At 38.2% G+C, this 17,812-nt stretch overlaps 1 protein-coding gene across 2 annotated transcripts in view; it reads left to right on the top strand.

Annotated features, from left to right (window-relative positions):
* AIG1 (androgen induced 1) overlaps positions 1–17,812 on the top strand; it is a 234,197-nt gene that overhangs the window by 55,598 nt on the left and 160,787 nt on the right. For both annotated transcript variants that reach the window (XM_082855613.1, XM_082855612.1), the window contains exon 2: positions 9,684–9,839. In XM_082855613.1, coding sequence (XP_082711739.1) covers positions 9,684–9,839 — 156 coding nt within the window. The remainder of the gene's footprint in view (positions 1–9,683; positions 9,840–17,812) is intronic.

The following is a 17,812-nucleotide window of genomic DNA, read 5'->3' as shown; positions in this document are numbered from 1 at the left end:
ACATCCAGTGTTCTAAATGTCACCAGTTTGTAAAGTACAAGAAAATCGTGTTACAATTTAGTTATGACTCAAAATTATGTCCATTAAGTTACAGTTGACCCTTGAATAAGGTAGGAGTTAGGGGCGCCGAACCCCATGCAATAGAAACACCCATGTATAACTTTATAGTCAGCCCTTTGTATCCAAGGTTCCTCATCTGTGGATTCACCCAACTACAGATCATGTAGTATGTAGTATTTACTACTGAAAAAAATCCGTGTATAAATGGACTCGGGCAGTTCAAACCCATGTTGTTCAAGGGTCAACTATTTTAAAGCTGTAAGAATAGGTTGTTTCTCAATAGAAACATAAGGTGATAACTTTGTGAAGAAAGTAATGGTCGTATTTACTTTGTTACCTAAGTAATTGAGAACTGTAATGTATTTCTTAGTTTCCTAATAACAGTACCACTTCTAACTTTTAAAAATTTCATACCCTTCTGAAGGACAGAAGCATATACCTAAAACTCCATTCTCATTCCGTGTTGTATACTCTAGGTACCAGGAGACATACATAAGACCATTCATAGGTATATGATTCCTCAACTTTACTAGATAATGCCATTATTTTCCAAAGTGATTGAACCAAAATATACTCCCTCTAGCATTGTTCCACATCATCTTCCACAATTGATATTATCAGACTTTTCTGTATCATTGATGTAATTATAAAATGTCTTAGAGACCTTTCATTTTTTCTGAGATTTTACATTGGCACTTGAGTTGATTGGCGGTAGGACCCTTCCAGCACTAGCTTCATACTTTCTCAAACTATAAGAACCCTGGGATTTTCTAAATACTCTTAACCTAGAGGCAAAATATTATGGAGTCATAGATGAACTAGTGGAGAATAGAAATGAAAAGAATGTTTCATCTTATACCTTTCAGTCTCTGCACCAGTAAACTTCAAAATGGTATATTAAACAAATTAATGTGGTACAACAATGGCCAGTTTGAGTTAAAAATAGAAAATATTATCTGTTAGGGAGTGAGACCTTTCAGAGCCCATCCAGAAGCTTTGTGTGGAAGACCCTGTTTCTGAAGGCAGAAGGCAGCATCTAGAAACAGGGAACTGCTTTTGTAAGTATTTTAACCATTCAGTTCCCTGCCAAGTATTTGTCTACAATTATGCAGACATAGTCTTTATGTAGACTCAACGTTATATCAAAATCAATAGATTCATAAATATTAAAATAGAAACGTCTGTGGACAGGGGCCATGTTTTCCTAAGCAACTGTATTAATACAACTTTACCTGCAGATGTATATGCTCTTAATACATATAGTTTAGTTTGTTATATACAGATTGTGCATGGGTTATGATTCTATGTCAACTTATTACTTAAGATCTGATTTGGTCTTAATTCAGGTCCTTTTTTATTTAGGTTTCAGATTTATCTAACTCTTTAACTAATGATTATGTTTGGCACTTAAATCATCTTCTGCTGCAGTAAATTGTTACCACAAGTAAAAATTTAGTCAGATAAAATCGATTTTACAGTGTTAGAAAATTTAATGCACTTCAGAACAGATTTGTGTTATTAAAGTTACAACATTTTTTTCTTTAAATAACTGTTCACCACTGTTATTGTGCATTTAGCAAATGCAGGTGCCACTAAGTTAGAGGTTAGACACTTCTAAGTACATTCACGTTTGCCGCACAATGTACAATCATTTAATAGTCTGTGTTAGTAGTTTACTAAGTGTTTTGTATGTAGTAATCAATAAATATTTGTTAAATAAATCAATGGTGTGTTTAATTCAGTATTTGAAAGGATTAATACTAATAGTTGAAAAAAATCTTTACGCCTATAAAAGTTTTGAGTAACTTCTAATGTCAGTGTAGCACCGTGAAAACACCCGAGGGAAATTTTCTGTCGTATTTGCAGATTAGAATGGAATCTCTGGGAAGATCCCTGCGGTGCTGTTATCAGGATGGTGCTGGAACATGGCATGATTGCACCCATCACTTTGTGAAGCACATCCAAATGTTTTCTTTAGATAACTGTTCTCCTTGCTTAGATATTGAAAATGATTCTGTGATATTGTAACGAATTTTGTGGAAAAGCTTTCCTTTCCAAAGCTGCTTATCTAAGTGCGTTATTTCTGACTGAAAAGCTTATTTTTCTTTCTGTCTGTCTGAATGGATTGCTAGCCAGTGGTGACTTATGGCTGACCTCATCGATTTTCAGTAATGAGATAGAGCAGTATGAGGTAAATGTCTGTGTACATGGGCAAGGACTCTAAATCACATTCTGAAAACCACGGGCTTGATGATGCAATGAGTCCATCTCCTCAGAAATGTTTGTGGTGAAGATTTCTTGAAAATGCTTGGGCTTAAAGCACATCACTTAAATGGCGGATTTAGAAAAATAAAGTTACAGTCATTAGAGTGAGAGAACCATATTGTCTTGTTCAGGCTAACTCTCGCCAAGGGTAGTAACAGAAAATTCACCAGGCAGTACATCTGATGGGTATAGTCTAAGTGGATGAAGGAGGCAGAGAGAACTTGTGGTGCTTTTAAATGCATTTATTTCTCTACAGAGTAACATTCAAACGTGTAACTGATCATGGCTTCCATGTAACTGATGGACTCTATACTGTAGAATTGCCACAGATGTTCAGATGTCTCAGGCAAGGAAGGCACTGGAAGCAAATGCAAAAGAATCCTTGCAGAATTCAGTCATCTGATTTCATACTGAGTCACTGCCGCTTGGTGTCGAAATACGTTTGGGATTCACTCTTGATCTTGATAATAAGAAGGAGTTGTGTAGTATTAAAAAGTAAGGCATTTGTGGAATGGAGGGGGAGTCCCTTAGAAGATTGTGTGTTATGGTATTGCTATTTTGTAGCTCTTGTATTCTTTCAACATGGTGTTTAACTCCTTTCAGTCAAATTCACTCTTCACTGAACACACAAATTGCCATGGATTGCTTTTAGGCAAGAACTGCATTGAAATTTTTAATGAACTGACAGTAAAATAACTGTTTATGCTATATAGTACCACATGATATATGACTGTGTGAGATACAGGAAGACCTCCAACTCACCCCATTTTTCCAAATGTGTTATTCACCCTTCTGCATAGGAGAAATTACACAGATACAAGACATCCATGTATGTTACATGGGCATGCGTCACGTTTCTTTTCTTTTCTTTTCTTCCTTCCTCCCTCCCTCCCTCTCTCTCTCTCTCTCTCTCTCTCTCTCTCTTTCCTTTCTTTCTATTCTACTATTCTTTCCTAGATTACATGTACATTTACTATACATAATATAGTACACTAATTACAAAAGAGTTTAGATAGATTTTTCATTTCTTCTGTATCATCTCCCCTTGCTCTGTCCTCATACAGAAGACTCCTTTAGGCCTTCCCTTATGACACCTATAAATCTCACTGCCTTTTTCCCATCTGTTCTCTCCACAGTTTTCCTTCATTCCATGATCCACGTCACTCCAATTTCATTGCCACCCCTCAGAGTTCTGCCTTCTTATTTCCTCTGTCTGCCGTGTCTAAAATTAACTTTAAATTAAGCAAAATCTTCAAAACAAACACTGTGGTACTCTTTGCATTAATCTTATGAAAGTACAATATAATCAAAACGCAGTTCGTGATAGATACAAGTTACTGGAAATCTTACTCCCAAAGGTCAAGACAGCTGTACTGTCTTTAAAAATTCATACAAATAGTGATTCCATTTCTTACTTAAGGTGCTGCTTTTCTTATTTTGGTGCATCCTTGGTTCTTGCCTGAGTTTGGCCAATTAGGCTGAAATATAAAAATTAACAACTGAAGTAATGATATAACTTGATATATAGACTGTAGCTTTGGTACAATTACATATAAATGAGGATATCGAAGATGACCTAGTGAAGTGAAATAAAACCCATTCTGGATAAACTATATCATATATGTTTGGGAGTAAATGTTAGAAATTTAATGAATTTGCCCTCTAGTACAAACAGAATTGTAATAGTTTAGTGCATTCCAGAGAAAAAAGGAAAATAATGTTAAATTAATTTAATAAAAACAACTCGTGTAAAAAATATAAAGCTATGAATGGAACTTTGGTACATTTCCACATTTGTGGAAATGAACCTAAACCTAAAATGACTCAGTAAACAAGTTGTGATTTCTGACAGGGAGAATTGAGGGGGCGGAGAGAAGATGCAGAGCGAATTAAACAGTAGAGAACATTCTAGAGGAGCAAATGCTAGAATGACTCAAAAATATCCTGGGATTTTTTTTTTCATTCTGATAGATTTCTATTTATATTTCTTGGAGAGATATGGTACATTTGACCACTTCATTTCTACACATGATGATACAAAATAATAAGAGCAACCAGCCTGCTAAGAACTCAAAGCCAGATGGTGTATATGTGTCATGCTGGGTTGATGGTTTGGAAATGCCAGCTCTGCAGAATGGCTGGAGCTGAATAATGCTTCAAGGTAATCCTACGTGATTCACTTGTGCATCTCCATGTGACTTTCACATTCTTAACTTAATGAATTTTAAGTTACAATGGACAACAGGATATAGATAGGCAATAGAGTAAAATGTCTCTAATGTGATTTGTTAGCTGTCAGCTCAAATCAAGTTTTAACAAAGTAGCAGAAATCTAAAATGGTTTAACAGTTCTGGCTAACTGCTTCTTAAACTAGCAAATAACCAAAAGTCAATCCTTGCTTCTCTGCAGGGAATGATGGCCTGTTCCATAATTTTTAGGTATTACATTTTGAGGATTAGCCAGTGTGTGTTAAAAAAACAAAACAAAAACAAACAAACAAAAAACAACCCTAACAAAACCCAACAATTCTCTCTCTGTCTCCTGATGTTTGGAAATCAGGTGAAAATTGTTTTTGGTACCTCCTTTCTTTGATTTCCACATACTCACTTTGGGGAAGTCTTCCACAGCAGTTCAGGCATGGCGGCCATACTGTGGTCGTAAGCAGGGGAGAGCCAGTGGAGAGACCTACAGACAGTGACAGGGTAGCCACCAGGTAATAGTGAGGGGACTGCTGTGTTAGATGACACCAGTGGATAAAAAGAGTAAGAAAAGGAATCAGCTGTAGAGAAGTATAAGATTTCATAATACCATTAATCTTCTAAATTTGGCAAATGTTGTTTAGACTATTACATTTATATTTGCAGAACTTCTTTTGTTTTTCTCTTCTAGAATATGAGATTGTTTCTCCCCTTTCACTTGCATTTTAAATCTTCATAAAAGTGTCTGTTTCTCAAGAACCAGTGAATCATTTATTTATTTAACAAACACTTATTGAATAATTTAAACCCTTCTTAAATGAGTTTTTGCTTCCTCTGTTTTGAGGCTCAGCTATGGTATTACACATTTAGGATCATTATGCCTTCTTAGTGAATTGATCCCTTTATCATTATGAAATGTTCTTCTTTATTTCTGGTAATATTCTTTATGTTGAAACCTACTTTTTGTTATTATTATAGCTATTCCATCTTTCTTATGATTAGCATTCGTGTTCATTTACCTTTTAACAAATCTGTACCTTAACACTTGAAGTGCTGTTTGCTTTTTAAATGCAATCTGTCAATCTCTGCCTTTTAATTGGAGAGTTTAAACCATTTGTATTTAATGTAATTATAGGTATTGTTGGATTAAAGTCTGATATCTTATTTTTTTCTCTGTGTCATCTATTCTTTGTTCCTTTTTCCCAATTTCTGACTTCTTTTGGACTACTTTGATATTGTTAGTATTCCATTTTATTTCCAGTATTGGTTTATTAGCTGTGATAGAAAGAATTTCTAAATTGACTCCCAAAGATATCCCACTATAATCCTGCAAACCTGTCAATGAAAGAGCTATAACTCCTCTGATTACACTATGATATATGCACAGTTGACCTTAAGAAAGAGACATTATCCATGTGGGCCTGATCTTATCACATGAACCCTTAAAATCAGAAAGCTTTTTCAGGCCAGAAGAGGAAAGCAGAAGAGTCAGAGAGATCTGAAGCCTAAAAAGTATTTGATATTCTGTTGTTGGATTTGAATGTGGAGGGGGCCATCATACAAAGATTGGAGAGCAGATACAAGGAGCTGAGAGTGACTCTGGCTAAGAACTAACAAGGGAACATGAACCTCAGTTTTATAGTCTAAAAGAACTGGATTCTACCAACAATCAGAATGAGCTTGGAAGTAGATCCTTTCCTTGAACCTTGAAATAAGAGCCCTACTTGGCCAACACTATGAGTTTGGTATTGTGGAACCCTGAGCATAGAAGCCAGACTAATCCACCTGGACTTCTGACCTAAAGAACTGTAACCTAATAAATTGGTGTTTTAAGCTGCTAAGTCTGTGGTAATTTGTTTTGCCACACAGACAACCAATACATTAGCTAAAGATCTCCATTTTATTGTTTCAGTGGTCACTCTAGGGTTTACTATATGCATCTTTAACTTATCACTGTCTTCTACCAAATAATATTATACCACCTTATATGTAACTAAGAATTCAACAGCAGTATGCCTTCCATTCCTTTTTGTCTTTTGTACTATTATAGTCATAATTTTATTTCTAACTATGTTTAAGACCTCACAATATATTGTTATATTTTTGCTTTAAATAGTCAATATCTTTTAAAAATTAAAACAAATTAGAAGATAAATCTTTTATAGATATCCACATATTTACTATTTTAGCAACTGTCACTGCTTAATGTAGATTTGAAGTTATATTTGGTATCATATTCTCAATTCCTTTTACATTCTTATAGTGAAAGGCTATTGGCAGTGAATTCTCTCAGCTTCTATTTGTCTGAAAATGTCTTTCACCTTTGACAGTTTTTCCCCCTTAAGCACTTTAAAGATATCATTTTACTGTTTTCTGGCTTGTGTTGTTTTATACAAGAAGTCTGAGATAATTTTTGTCTTTACTTTTCTGTACATGATGTCTTTTTCTGTAGTGACTTTCAAGATTTCCTCTTTTTCACAGATTTTCAGCATTTGATTACACTTCTGTATACCCAATAATCAACTTAAGAAATAAAATACTGATATAGTTGAGGCCCTTGTGTGCTTTCCTCAATCTTATCCTCCTTGTAGAGGTACCTAAATTTACTGTTATTAATTCCATGTGTTTCTTCATATTTTACTTCATATACATGCATCTTTAAATTTATCTTTGCATTTTTTGAAATTTATTTTAATGGTGTCAATACGCAGCATTTTTTGTTTCCTTTTTTGTTTGTTTAGTGTTTTGTTGTGAGAATGAAAAATTGATGTGTGCTTAGAATTCCATTGTGTGACTATAGCATGATTTATTTGTCTAGTCAACTATTAAGAGATATTTAGATTGTGCCATTTTTCTGAAGCAATGAATGTTAAATTTAACTTTCATGTAAATGTGACTTCATAGTGAAGTCACTAGATAAAAGAGTATATGCATCTTTAAATTACTAGATATTGCCAATTGTTCTTCAAAATGGTTTTCCCAATTTGCACTCCCACCATAAGGATTCTGGTTATTCTCCATCCTTATAATACTTGGTACTCTCAGAATTAAATTGTGAGTAGTTACATGGATGAGAAATGCTATCTAAATTTGCATTTCCCTGGTTATCGATCAGGTAAGACACCTTTTAATATGTTCACTGCCAGATTGTCATAGAGATTATTATTCCCCAGTATGGCCACTCCAGTTTCTCAACCCCCATTAGGGTTGACATAAAGATCTAACATCTAAAGTCGTAAGATGTGCTATGGAAAATTTTCCCAAGTAGGAAATTATTCTCTGAGTCATTTAAATCATTTCTGGTCATCACAGCATGATTCTTGACAACACTTTAATTGTGCCATGCTCAAGGTGGCAGTCTTAACTTCTCCTCTGTTTTTTCTGGTTGTAGAAAAGCAAGAACCCTTAAGTCATTGAAGACAAAAGATAGCCTAAATTATGAAGAAGAATAGAACATTATTCTGACTAAGAATGACTGATAATAGCAGGATCTGTTGAGTTCAGAAGAGCCTGGTGTATTAGACGTAAAAAATACTGCAGGATTTTTGTTTATTTGACTAAAACTGGTGGTGGAATCTCCATTAGTGGGAACTTTCAAAGTGGCTAAGATAAGAGTTTAACCATCTGAGTATGTCAGTGCTTTGCTGGGGGTAACTTTGAGGGTCCTTCTTCTCTTTGTTCTGTGCCTCAGGAAGGAACAGAGCTTTCACAGACTTGTTCCACTGCCAAGATGGTAATTCACTAAAAAAATTATTTTGTTATGTTTGCTAAACATAATGAGTAAAGTTGTATCTTTTACAAATAAATCATCAGTAAATTATTTCTTATAAACGAAATCAGAAAAATTCCCCTGAATCTATTCTTGGTGCTAAATGGGTATGACTTTGAGCCTAGGGAATATATTTTCTGCCCTTTCCATAATTTGAATTATCATCTGCCAAGCTGTATTACAGTATGCTGCCTGCCTTCACTCGAGGCTAGGGATCATCAATACTTTTACCCCCACTTTAGGAATTTCACAAATAACTGGGCTCTAGGGTTTCAATGTTCTCTCTCTGTGATAGTCCAAGTAAACATAGCTGATGTCAGTAATTCAATTTGTAATTGATTGGGGAATGTACAAGTGGTTGTTGTACATTATTTGGGAAAATGGTGTGGGTATCTAAGTTTACATTACTTTGGACAGATTTTATTTCATAAAGATTGAAAACCTGAGAAGGAGGTCATTTAGTTCAAGTTTGACAACAGAAAATTGCTCCATTTCAGTCCTGATTATTGCATTCAGTTGATTTCTCTATGACTCAAGGACTAGAAGCTTTCTACCACTTCCTTTGGTAGAAAAAATTTTGACTCTAAGAGATTAAATCATAGGGAGGTTTCTTCACATTCAGACTAAATTGTCTCGTTTATTATTGATCTTTTTAAAATTTATTTATTTTATTTATTTATTTTTGGCTGTGTTGGGTCTTCATTGCTGCATGCAGGCTTTCTCTAGTTGCAGCGAGCCGGGGCTACTGTTCGTTGCGGTGCACGGGCTTCTCATTGCGGTGGCTTCTCTTGTGTGGAGCACGGGCTCTAGGTGCATGGGCTTCAGTAGTTGCGGCACGTGAGCTCAGTAGTTGTGGCTCACGGGCTCTAGAGCACAGGCTCAGTAGTTGTGGTGCACGGGCTTAGTTGCTTCGCGGCATGTGAGATCTTCCCGGACCAGGGCTCGAACCTGTGTCCCCTGCATTGGCAGGCGGAGTCTTAACCACTGCACCACCAGGGAAGCCCTATTGATCTTTTTTAGGCCTTTTTCTTTGCACTTTTTAGATGTTTGTTAAATCACACTAGTCAATATTACTAAACCACAGATGTGATGTTTTAAAATAAGGGACATGTCATTTGAGAACTGATACCCCTTTCTGTCCATGCATGTTTTGCATTTGTCCTTAGGTGTGCAAAAATGGAAGCAGTGTTTTTAAGATGAATTTTCTCACCTATGGTAGCAAGTTGTAAATGTCTGACTCTTTTTCGGTTTGCAGGGCTAATAGCTCTTAAAACGTGCATCTGATCCTCTTTTACCCTGTGTCATGTTGCAAAGGTGTAGCTTGTTTGCTGTCCTACAGCTTGGGTTTCTTTCGATCTTATTGACTAATACCAATCATTGTCTCCCTCCAGGTTATTCAAGCTGTCTTTTTTGGCATCTGTGTGCTGACCGATCTTTCCAGTCTCCTGACTAGAGGAAGTGGGAGCCAAGAACAAGAGAGGCAGCTCAAGAAGCTCATCTCTCTCCGGGACTGGATGCTGGCTGTGTTGGCCTTTCCTGTTGGGATTGTGAGTATGATGTACAAAAGCATTTAACCACGAAAGAAACTTGGGTCTTACATCAGGCTTCTAAGAGGCAGAAAAGGGCTCATTATAGGCTTCCGTATTGGGGCTGCCATAACAAAGCACCTCAGACTGAGTAGCTTAAGCAGCAGAAATTTATTCTCTCACGATTCTGGAGGCTGGAAGTCTGAGATCCAGGTGTCTGCAGGCTTGATTGCTTCCGAGGCCTCTCTCCTTGGCTTGTAAAGGGCCTCCTTCTCCTTGTGTCTTCACATGCTTTTCCCTCTGTGTGTATCCCTCTCCCAATCTCCCCTTCTTAAAAGGACCCGAGTCATACTGACCAGAGCCCCTCAATGAACTCATTCAATCTCAATTGCCTCATTAAAGACCCTGCCTCCAAATACGGTCACATTCCGAGACACTAGGAGTTAGGACTTCGACCTGTGAATTTTAGGGGGACACAGTTCAACCCATAGCCGTTCTTAAGCAGCCCAAACTTGAAATGTATGTTCCGTGGGTCTGTGACCATTCTGGTAGTTTTGAACTTGGGAGAGGAAGTCAGTATTAGCTCATACTTCTTCACTTACCCAGCGGTGCCATTAGCTAATATCACTTAAGTAAATGCTGCTTAATATTTGGGTCTCTTCTGGCTTCGTTGATTTTCATTGTTTTCAGTTAGATTCCCTCCTTAGCTTAACTTCCTTTACAGAACTGTTAATCATCCATTGTCTGTACATAAACCATGTTTCTTTAAAGGGCTGGGGCCCCATGAGATTCTATAGATTTTAACCTGTGTATAGCCAGGAAAAGAATGAGAGAATGCTTCTAAATTGTGAGAACAATTAAGAGTGTGTTATCTAATTCAAATTCAGAACTTTCATTGGCCACCTGATTTCTGGGAAAAATAGAAACCCATGTACCAAGTCCAAGGTCCTCTGTAGGCAGAGTCAGAAAGTTGTTTTTTAAATCCTTCCAGGACTTCGCTGGTAGCTCAGTGATTAAGAATCTGCCTGCCGATGCAGGGGACACGGGTTCAATCCCTGGTCTGGTAAGATCTCACATACCGCAGGGCAACTAAGCCCGTGCACCACAACTCCTGAGCCTGCACTCTGGATCCTGAGAACCACAACTCCTGAGCCCATGTACCGCAACTACTGAAGCCCATGCACTCTAGGGCCCGTGTGCTGCAACTACTGAGCCCACATGCTGCAACTACTGAAGTCTGCCTGCCTAGTGCCCATGCTCTACAACAAGAGAAGCCACCAAAATGAGAAGCCCGTGCACTGCAACTAGAGAAAGCCCGCACACAACAACAAATACCCAACTCAGCCAAAAAAAAAAAAAACTTAAAAAAAATAAATCCTTCCAATGACTCTTATTTATACCTGGCAGAAACCTCTACGTGCTTGTTCTAAGACCAGTCAGTGGACACCCAGACTATCACTGAACTGCTTTTTCTATGTACTGAGTTGTGTTTTCTCGGATGAAGTAACCCTCAGCTCTTGACAACAACACAAGGAAGTAGTATAATCTGGTCACACTTCTCTGTTCATTCCTCATCCTTACCCTCTGAAAACCTAGATAGTTACTCAGATTGAAGCCATCTACCAAATCTCTCAAACTCTGTTGCTTAACATAACAGAGTTAAATGCTTTACATAATATATTTGATATTTCCTTCTCTGGACTTGCCTTATAAAATGCAAACACCTATCAGAATACTCATCTGAGAGAAAATTTCCATTGGTATAAACTGTAAAGACTAAACTTTCTGCATGAAAGAATTATCTAGAAAATCCAAGACTGTATATTTTCTGTTACTTTTTACTGGCTTACCCCCTTGGAATTTTTTTTCTTCTTCTTCTTTTTTTTTTTTTTTTTTTTTAGTTGCAGCATGCAGGATCTTTTAGTTGTGGCATGCAAACTCTTAGTTGCAGCCTGTGGGATCTAGTTCCCTGACCAGGGATTGAACCTGGGCCCCCTGCATTGGGAGCGTGGAGTCATAGCCACTGGACCACGAGGGAAGTCCCCTTACTCCCTTGGAACTTCCATAGGCATGTCACTGACTCTGGAAGCCTTCCTTGGCTAGAAGGAATATAATAATAACACAATACAAAGGTAAATAGGAATATAATATTAACCATTTCTCTTAGCTCTGCCTCCCCTTCTGTGATGTGGTGTCAAACTGTGTCTCTGTGAGCTTCAGTTGTATGTCTTGCCACTCTCACCAAAGGCTCATTGCATATGCCCTTTAGACATTTATGACATTACTTTAGCCAAAACCTTTTTGCTCCTGCTTGAGACTTGAGGTACTTGTCAGCTTTCAGCATCCTTCCTGAATTCAGCCCGTGTGTGTATGCTTCATGGTTTGTAAAAGAATGGGAGCCTTTTTTGTTTGCTTGTTTGTTTGATTACATCTGATATTTTCCTTTGTGCCTCACAATTTTTGTTGTTTTCTGTGTGTTTTAGAAGAGGGAAGAGAAGTAATAATGCGTTTAATTTCACCCCCTTTTTAAGCCAGAAATCATAATATATTTTCATCACATAATGTACCTTTCCTAGCTGATGAGCTTCACAGAAGAATTTAAAGAACAAATAATGAATCAGAGATGTGCAGTTTCAATGATTTCTTTAACTCTTATTTTTCTTTTGCCCACTGGTATTTTATAGTCAATATTTATGTTTTTCATAATTTTTCCTGTTATTATGAGTCATTTTCCCTTTTACAGTCACTGGCCTTTTATTTTTCCTGACCTTTTTGGAGCCTCCTCCCCACTCCTTCCTCTCTTTTTCTCTTTCTGTCTCTCTCTTTAATATTAAGAAGAATCTGGCCCATAATTTCCTTACATTTTCCATTGTTCCTTACTCTGTCATTTGATGTTTTGTATCTGTTTACCTGATTTCTCACTCTAATGCACAGAAATTCATTCTGAGGCAAAAAGCTGTTAATGCCTTCTTCCTAGACCCCATTAATTTTATTGTGAAGTTATATTTACAGAAGATATGAATTTGGTTCTTTATAATCATTTTTATCCAAAATATTTTTTTCATTAAAACATGCAATTTAATGATTTTTGCCTATCTTTCCCCATGGTTATTTCCCAGCTTTCCTTTCCAAGGAGCCCTAATGCGGTACGCGGGCCTCTCACTGCTGTGGCCTCTCCCGTTGCGGAGCACAGGCTCTGCAGCACGTGGGATCTTCCCGGACCAGGGCACGAACCCGCGTCCCCTGCATCAGCAGGCGGACTCTCAACCACTGCGCCACCAGGGAAGCCCGAGCCGTAATCTTTGCTATGACTTCTGTAACTCCTCCATCTCCCCCAGCTGCTCAGTAGGGTCTGGAATTCCATGGTAGTTTTACCACTTAAGATTTTCTTCCTTGTTAACGTATGTACCCTTCCTGAAGCAATGCCATTAGGAATCACCTGAAGTGGTGTCGTCTTTACTCTTCCTGTGGCTCCCGGCCTGGGAGGGAGGTGCCTGGCCCAAAGAGTTCATTATATCAGAAGGACAGGAATAGCAGTAATGCCCAGGACCTGTAGGATCTGTAGTGTAAGAATGCCTATGTGTGCAAATGATTGGTTATAACATTTGTAATTAAACAGCTTGTACCATGTTGGTTGACACAGTCAAGATCCTAAAGGGCAAACTATGCCCAGAGAGCCTGGGGCATGGCTCAAGCATCCTAAGGAGGAAGGTACAGAGGCTCCACTTAGAAGCCTGTGGTCGGTCCCCAGAGACCTCCAGGCTCTGACTGCCTAGTGACTGCCAACCTCACAGAGGACTTCCTCTGCCATCTTCTCCTGGTTTCCTCAGCTCCACGCCTTCTGTTTGTCAACCACAAGTTTGCGGGGGGCAAAGCCATGTTATTTTTGCTTCCTGGTACAGGGCAAAAAGGCAATGGGCATAAAAAGAGGGCGGAATGGCAGCTGAATGTATCACGTCTGCTCAAAGTTTCCCAAAGAGACCTCTTAGGCCCGAGCTTTTCTGGCACTCCCATTGTCTCTCTCTCTCTCACCTCAGCTGTAACTATGGCAGCAAGAAAGACCTGGTAGGTTATCTAGGATTTGTATTTTCTCCACTAATGCTTCCTCCAGTAATGAGCCGACAGTAATTGCTTTATGTGGGCATGAAGCACTAAATATGATTTTGTGACCCATGGACCTGATGTGTGTCTACTTCATGTACTCTCTCTCCTCTCTCTCTCTCTCTCTCTCAAGGATGTATTAAAATAATGAAGCATTCCAATCCAAGATAATTGGGCTAAGGCTTTGTTTCAGCGTAACCTTGAAGAAATCAGGCAGGTCTGCTTGAGTGAACATAGCATGTATCATCCTGATTTGTGTAGATTCCCGTAAATGCAAAGCTGGCCTTGATTAGTAACGCTAATGGCCGGAAACCACCACCACTCCCAAAGCCTTGCAGCTCATTTTTGCAGGGATAACCCCTGGGAGGCTCTTCTTACCATGTGCAGTTCATTTCTGAACGCTGTCCCCCCCCTTTAAAGAAGCATTACAAATAATTCTATGACATTATGTGGTCTGGAAGCACTGAAGTTTATTAGGAGCAATCAAACCAAGAATGTCTTTTGTCTCCTGTGAGTTCGTTGACTTTTGTGCTGGCAGATACTCTTCCAGTTAGGAGACTAACGCTGAGGCTTTCCACCAAAAAGAGAACGAGTAGCACACAATGAGTATGATGAGTATGAAATTGCCTCTTTCAAAACTTCCAACTGTGTCTCCAACTGCTATCCCAAGCAGCCCATTGAACGCCGAAGAACAGTTAGATATTTTCCATGAATTCGAGTCTGTGCATCCCGTTCCTCCACAGCCGCTCCGCTTGTGTGACGCACATAATCAGATCTCACCACCTCTCCGGTACACCTTTGTGCCTGGGCTCACTTGGGTTACTCTAGAGCAGGTGCTGGGTTGCTGCTTCGCTAACCCTGATGGGTGGGTGAAGATGAGGATGTACCTGTCTCAGTAAAGAAGCAGTGGGTCTGAGAAGGTCCTGGAAATTTGGATCTGTTCTAACCTAGGATGGGATCCAGGGTGTCCTGAGCAAACGAGCATGTGCCGCGATGAACTTTTCTGGAATTTGAGCTTTTCATCTGAGTTGAGTCTCAAAGCTCTTTGTTAACTCTTTCTGGTGTTGTAATCACGTTAGGAAACGTGGAAAATGGAGTTTGAAATTTCAGATGCACCCTCAAAGCAAACGTATCTAGCAATTATTTTCAGAAGGAGATTCCTCAAAGTCTTCATTTGTTGATATACTAGCTAACTCTAAGCCATCCTTCAGAAAAATTTTGTGATGCATATAAATGTAGATTGTCATACCTCTACGATTTAAGAAAACGTTATTTTCATTTCCGATTTTTAGGGGTAAGAGATTGGCTTAAATGGAAAGCAAACTTAGTAATGAATATTAGTTACTAATATTAATGTCTGTTAATGTAACACACAAAGGAAGGGAATTTGATTCTATTTGAGATTGTAAACAAAAGCAAATGCTTTTCTTTCTGTTTTGATATTAAGGGGAAACTTGGGATTTAATACACTTAATATCTCCTGATCCTCTCTTTATTAAATTTTCACACAGGTACCTAAAATCAAACTCTTTTCTATTTTCTTTAAGCCTTCACTGAGGTTATAAGTTTCTTCAAATGCCCTTTTTCTTTCTCTTCACCTTTGAAGTTAAAAATATAAATATCGGCAAGGTCATATTTTATGGTTAAACCCAGTTCATTTGGGGTTGAGTCAGTCATAGGCTTTTGCCCTGTGCTGAAATGAGTGTGAGCTGAGTTGCCTAAGGGGAGGTTCGGAGATGAGGATTCATTCATTCCTTAGCAAAAGGAGCCTTTACCTCCCATCCCATTCTTCAGTCTTCTGAAAAATGTTCCGAAGACTGTCATAACCTAACCTAGGTGAGTTGTCTTAAACTCACCTTCTTGAATGCCTTTTCCAAAGACCAAGGGCATAATATGACTAGACAGTAGAGAACCCGGTAGAGAACCAGGTTGCTTCTTGACCATCTTATATATTCTTCTCTCCTAAATGAAAACCAAAGATTTTCTGCCTTGGTGAACTATTTAATTCGTACACATTCACGCCAACTCAGAGTCATCAGCTTGCAAGACAAATATCTTCAACACAAAAAATAACCACACTTTGACAGAAATTTTACTGTAGGTGCCTACTTTTAATCACTCTACAATGAAAACCACACATTTATATCCAGAACATTCAAAGGACAGAAGTGCTAGTCAAGTCAGTAGTTATTTGCAGGTACCTGGAGCTTGCTAGGTGTAGCAGGTACTGAGTGCCAGGAGCCGTACAGTGGTCACTAAGAACTGATCTTGCCTTTCAGGGTCTCACAGTTTAGAGAAGGTGACTTTATAAGCCATATCAACAAGTAAATTAAAAGGTAACATGATGAGTATAACAACACATGCAGGTACAGAAGTAGCCCATAAGAGGAAAGGATTGATTTTACTGAGTGGGAGGTCCTGGAAGACTTCCCAGAAATGATGATATTGGAGCTCTGTTTTGAAGAATAACTAAAAAACATATTGGATGTGTAAGTTAGTGATACTCTTCAGCTGCAAGTTACAGAACACCCCCAGATATTCACCTGGCTCACTCTTTCACTTCATTCAGGTCTCTACTCAAATTATTCCACCTCAGAAAATCTTCCATGAATAACCTTTATAAATCAGCCTCCCTCCGTCATTCTGTATGCCCTTAACTTACTTTATATTCTCCTTCATTGTTACTGCTACCTGGCACATTATATGTTTATTCTTTTATTTCTACTGTATGTCTTCTCTGACTTGACACCTGCCCTATGAGGTTAGGGAGATTGTGTGTCTAATTTACTGCTATAACCCAAGCATCAGAAGCAACGTGTAAATAATTCATTATTTTTTGAGTGAATATCCAACCAACCGTGGCTTAAGCAATAAAGATAAACAAGAAGCCTATAAGCAGGTAGTTTCCGGGCTGTATTGCTCAGTATTGTCATTTGAGGCTTATGCATTTTCTGTTTTCCACTCTTCTGTCTCCAGAGTCTTGGCTTTTTGTCTTTGAACATGCTACCTACAATCTCAAAAGGGTTGATAAACCACCAGACATTCATATGCTTTGCACCCATGTTCAAGGCATGGAGAGGACGACACTCTTAAGGGAGCTCTCCCTAAGGGTTTGTCTCTTCATCGTACCAATGAACCTTTCCCAGAAGCTCCATCAGCCAGTTTCCCCATGCATCTCATTTGACTGTCACATGGCTAGAACTGGCTGCATGGAATGCTGGGAAAGCAAGGAGGAGACGAAGGGAATGAGGTCACCATGAGGACTTAAATTAATTATGATTTATCCTCATGAGTTAGGCACACTGCTGCCCAAACAAAATCACTAGTTTCAAGAAATATTATAAGTAACAAATTTTGAGAATAATAATTAAATGTAAAGTAAATAACAACGAATAGAATTTTAGGTTATTTATTGTTTATGTTGATATAAGAAATAGATATTGTAAAACTGAGGAAACTAATCATAGACATTTTCTATCTTAGCCAAGAAAGGCAAATTTTTTCCATTCATTTTCTGCCAATACCATTTTCTGGTGCATTCTCAGCAGTATTATCATGAACAACTGTCTAAATCTGACATTTGAAGAAGTTCTTCTCAAAGAAAATCACATATGTTACACAACTGACTAAATGGCTTATGTTCATTTTCTGAAACTCCATATGAAATTTGTCAGAGGTAGCCCTGCTTTAGTCCAGCAACCGGGTTCAGTGAGTAAAAATCTGCCTTTAATAATAGTTCCCTAGAAATTGTAGAGAACTATCGTGTTCTGTATACCATCTCACAGAGTTCCCACTCTCTCTAGGCAAAAAGGCCACAAATATATCTCAGAAAATGAAGATATCTTCTTCCCATATTTATATACATAAGTAAGATATGTATTTGAAATATGTGA

This window comes from Leucopleurus acutus (genome assembly GCF_964270905.1).
Source record: "Leucopleurus acutus genome assembly, chromosome: 15".
NCBI lineage: Eukaryota > Metazoa > Chordata > Mammalia > Artiodactyla > Delphinidae > Leucopleurus > Leucopleurus acutus.
The sequence above is the reverse complement of the archived record's forward strand: the minus strand, read 5'-3'. Positions and strand labels throughout refer to the sequence as shown.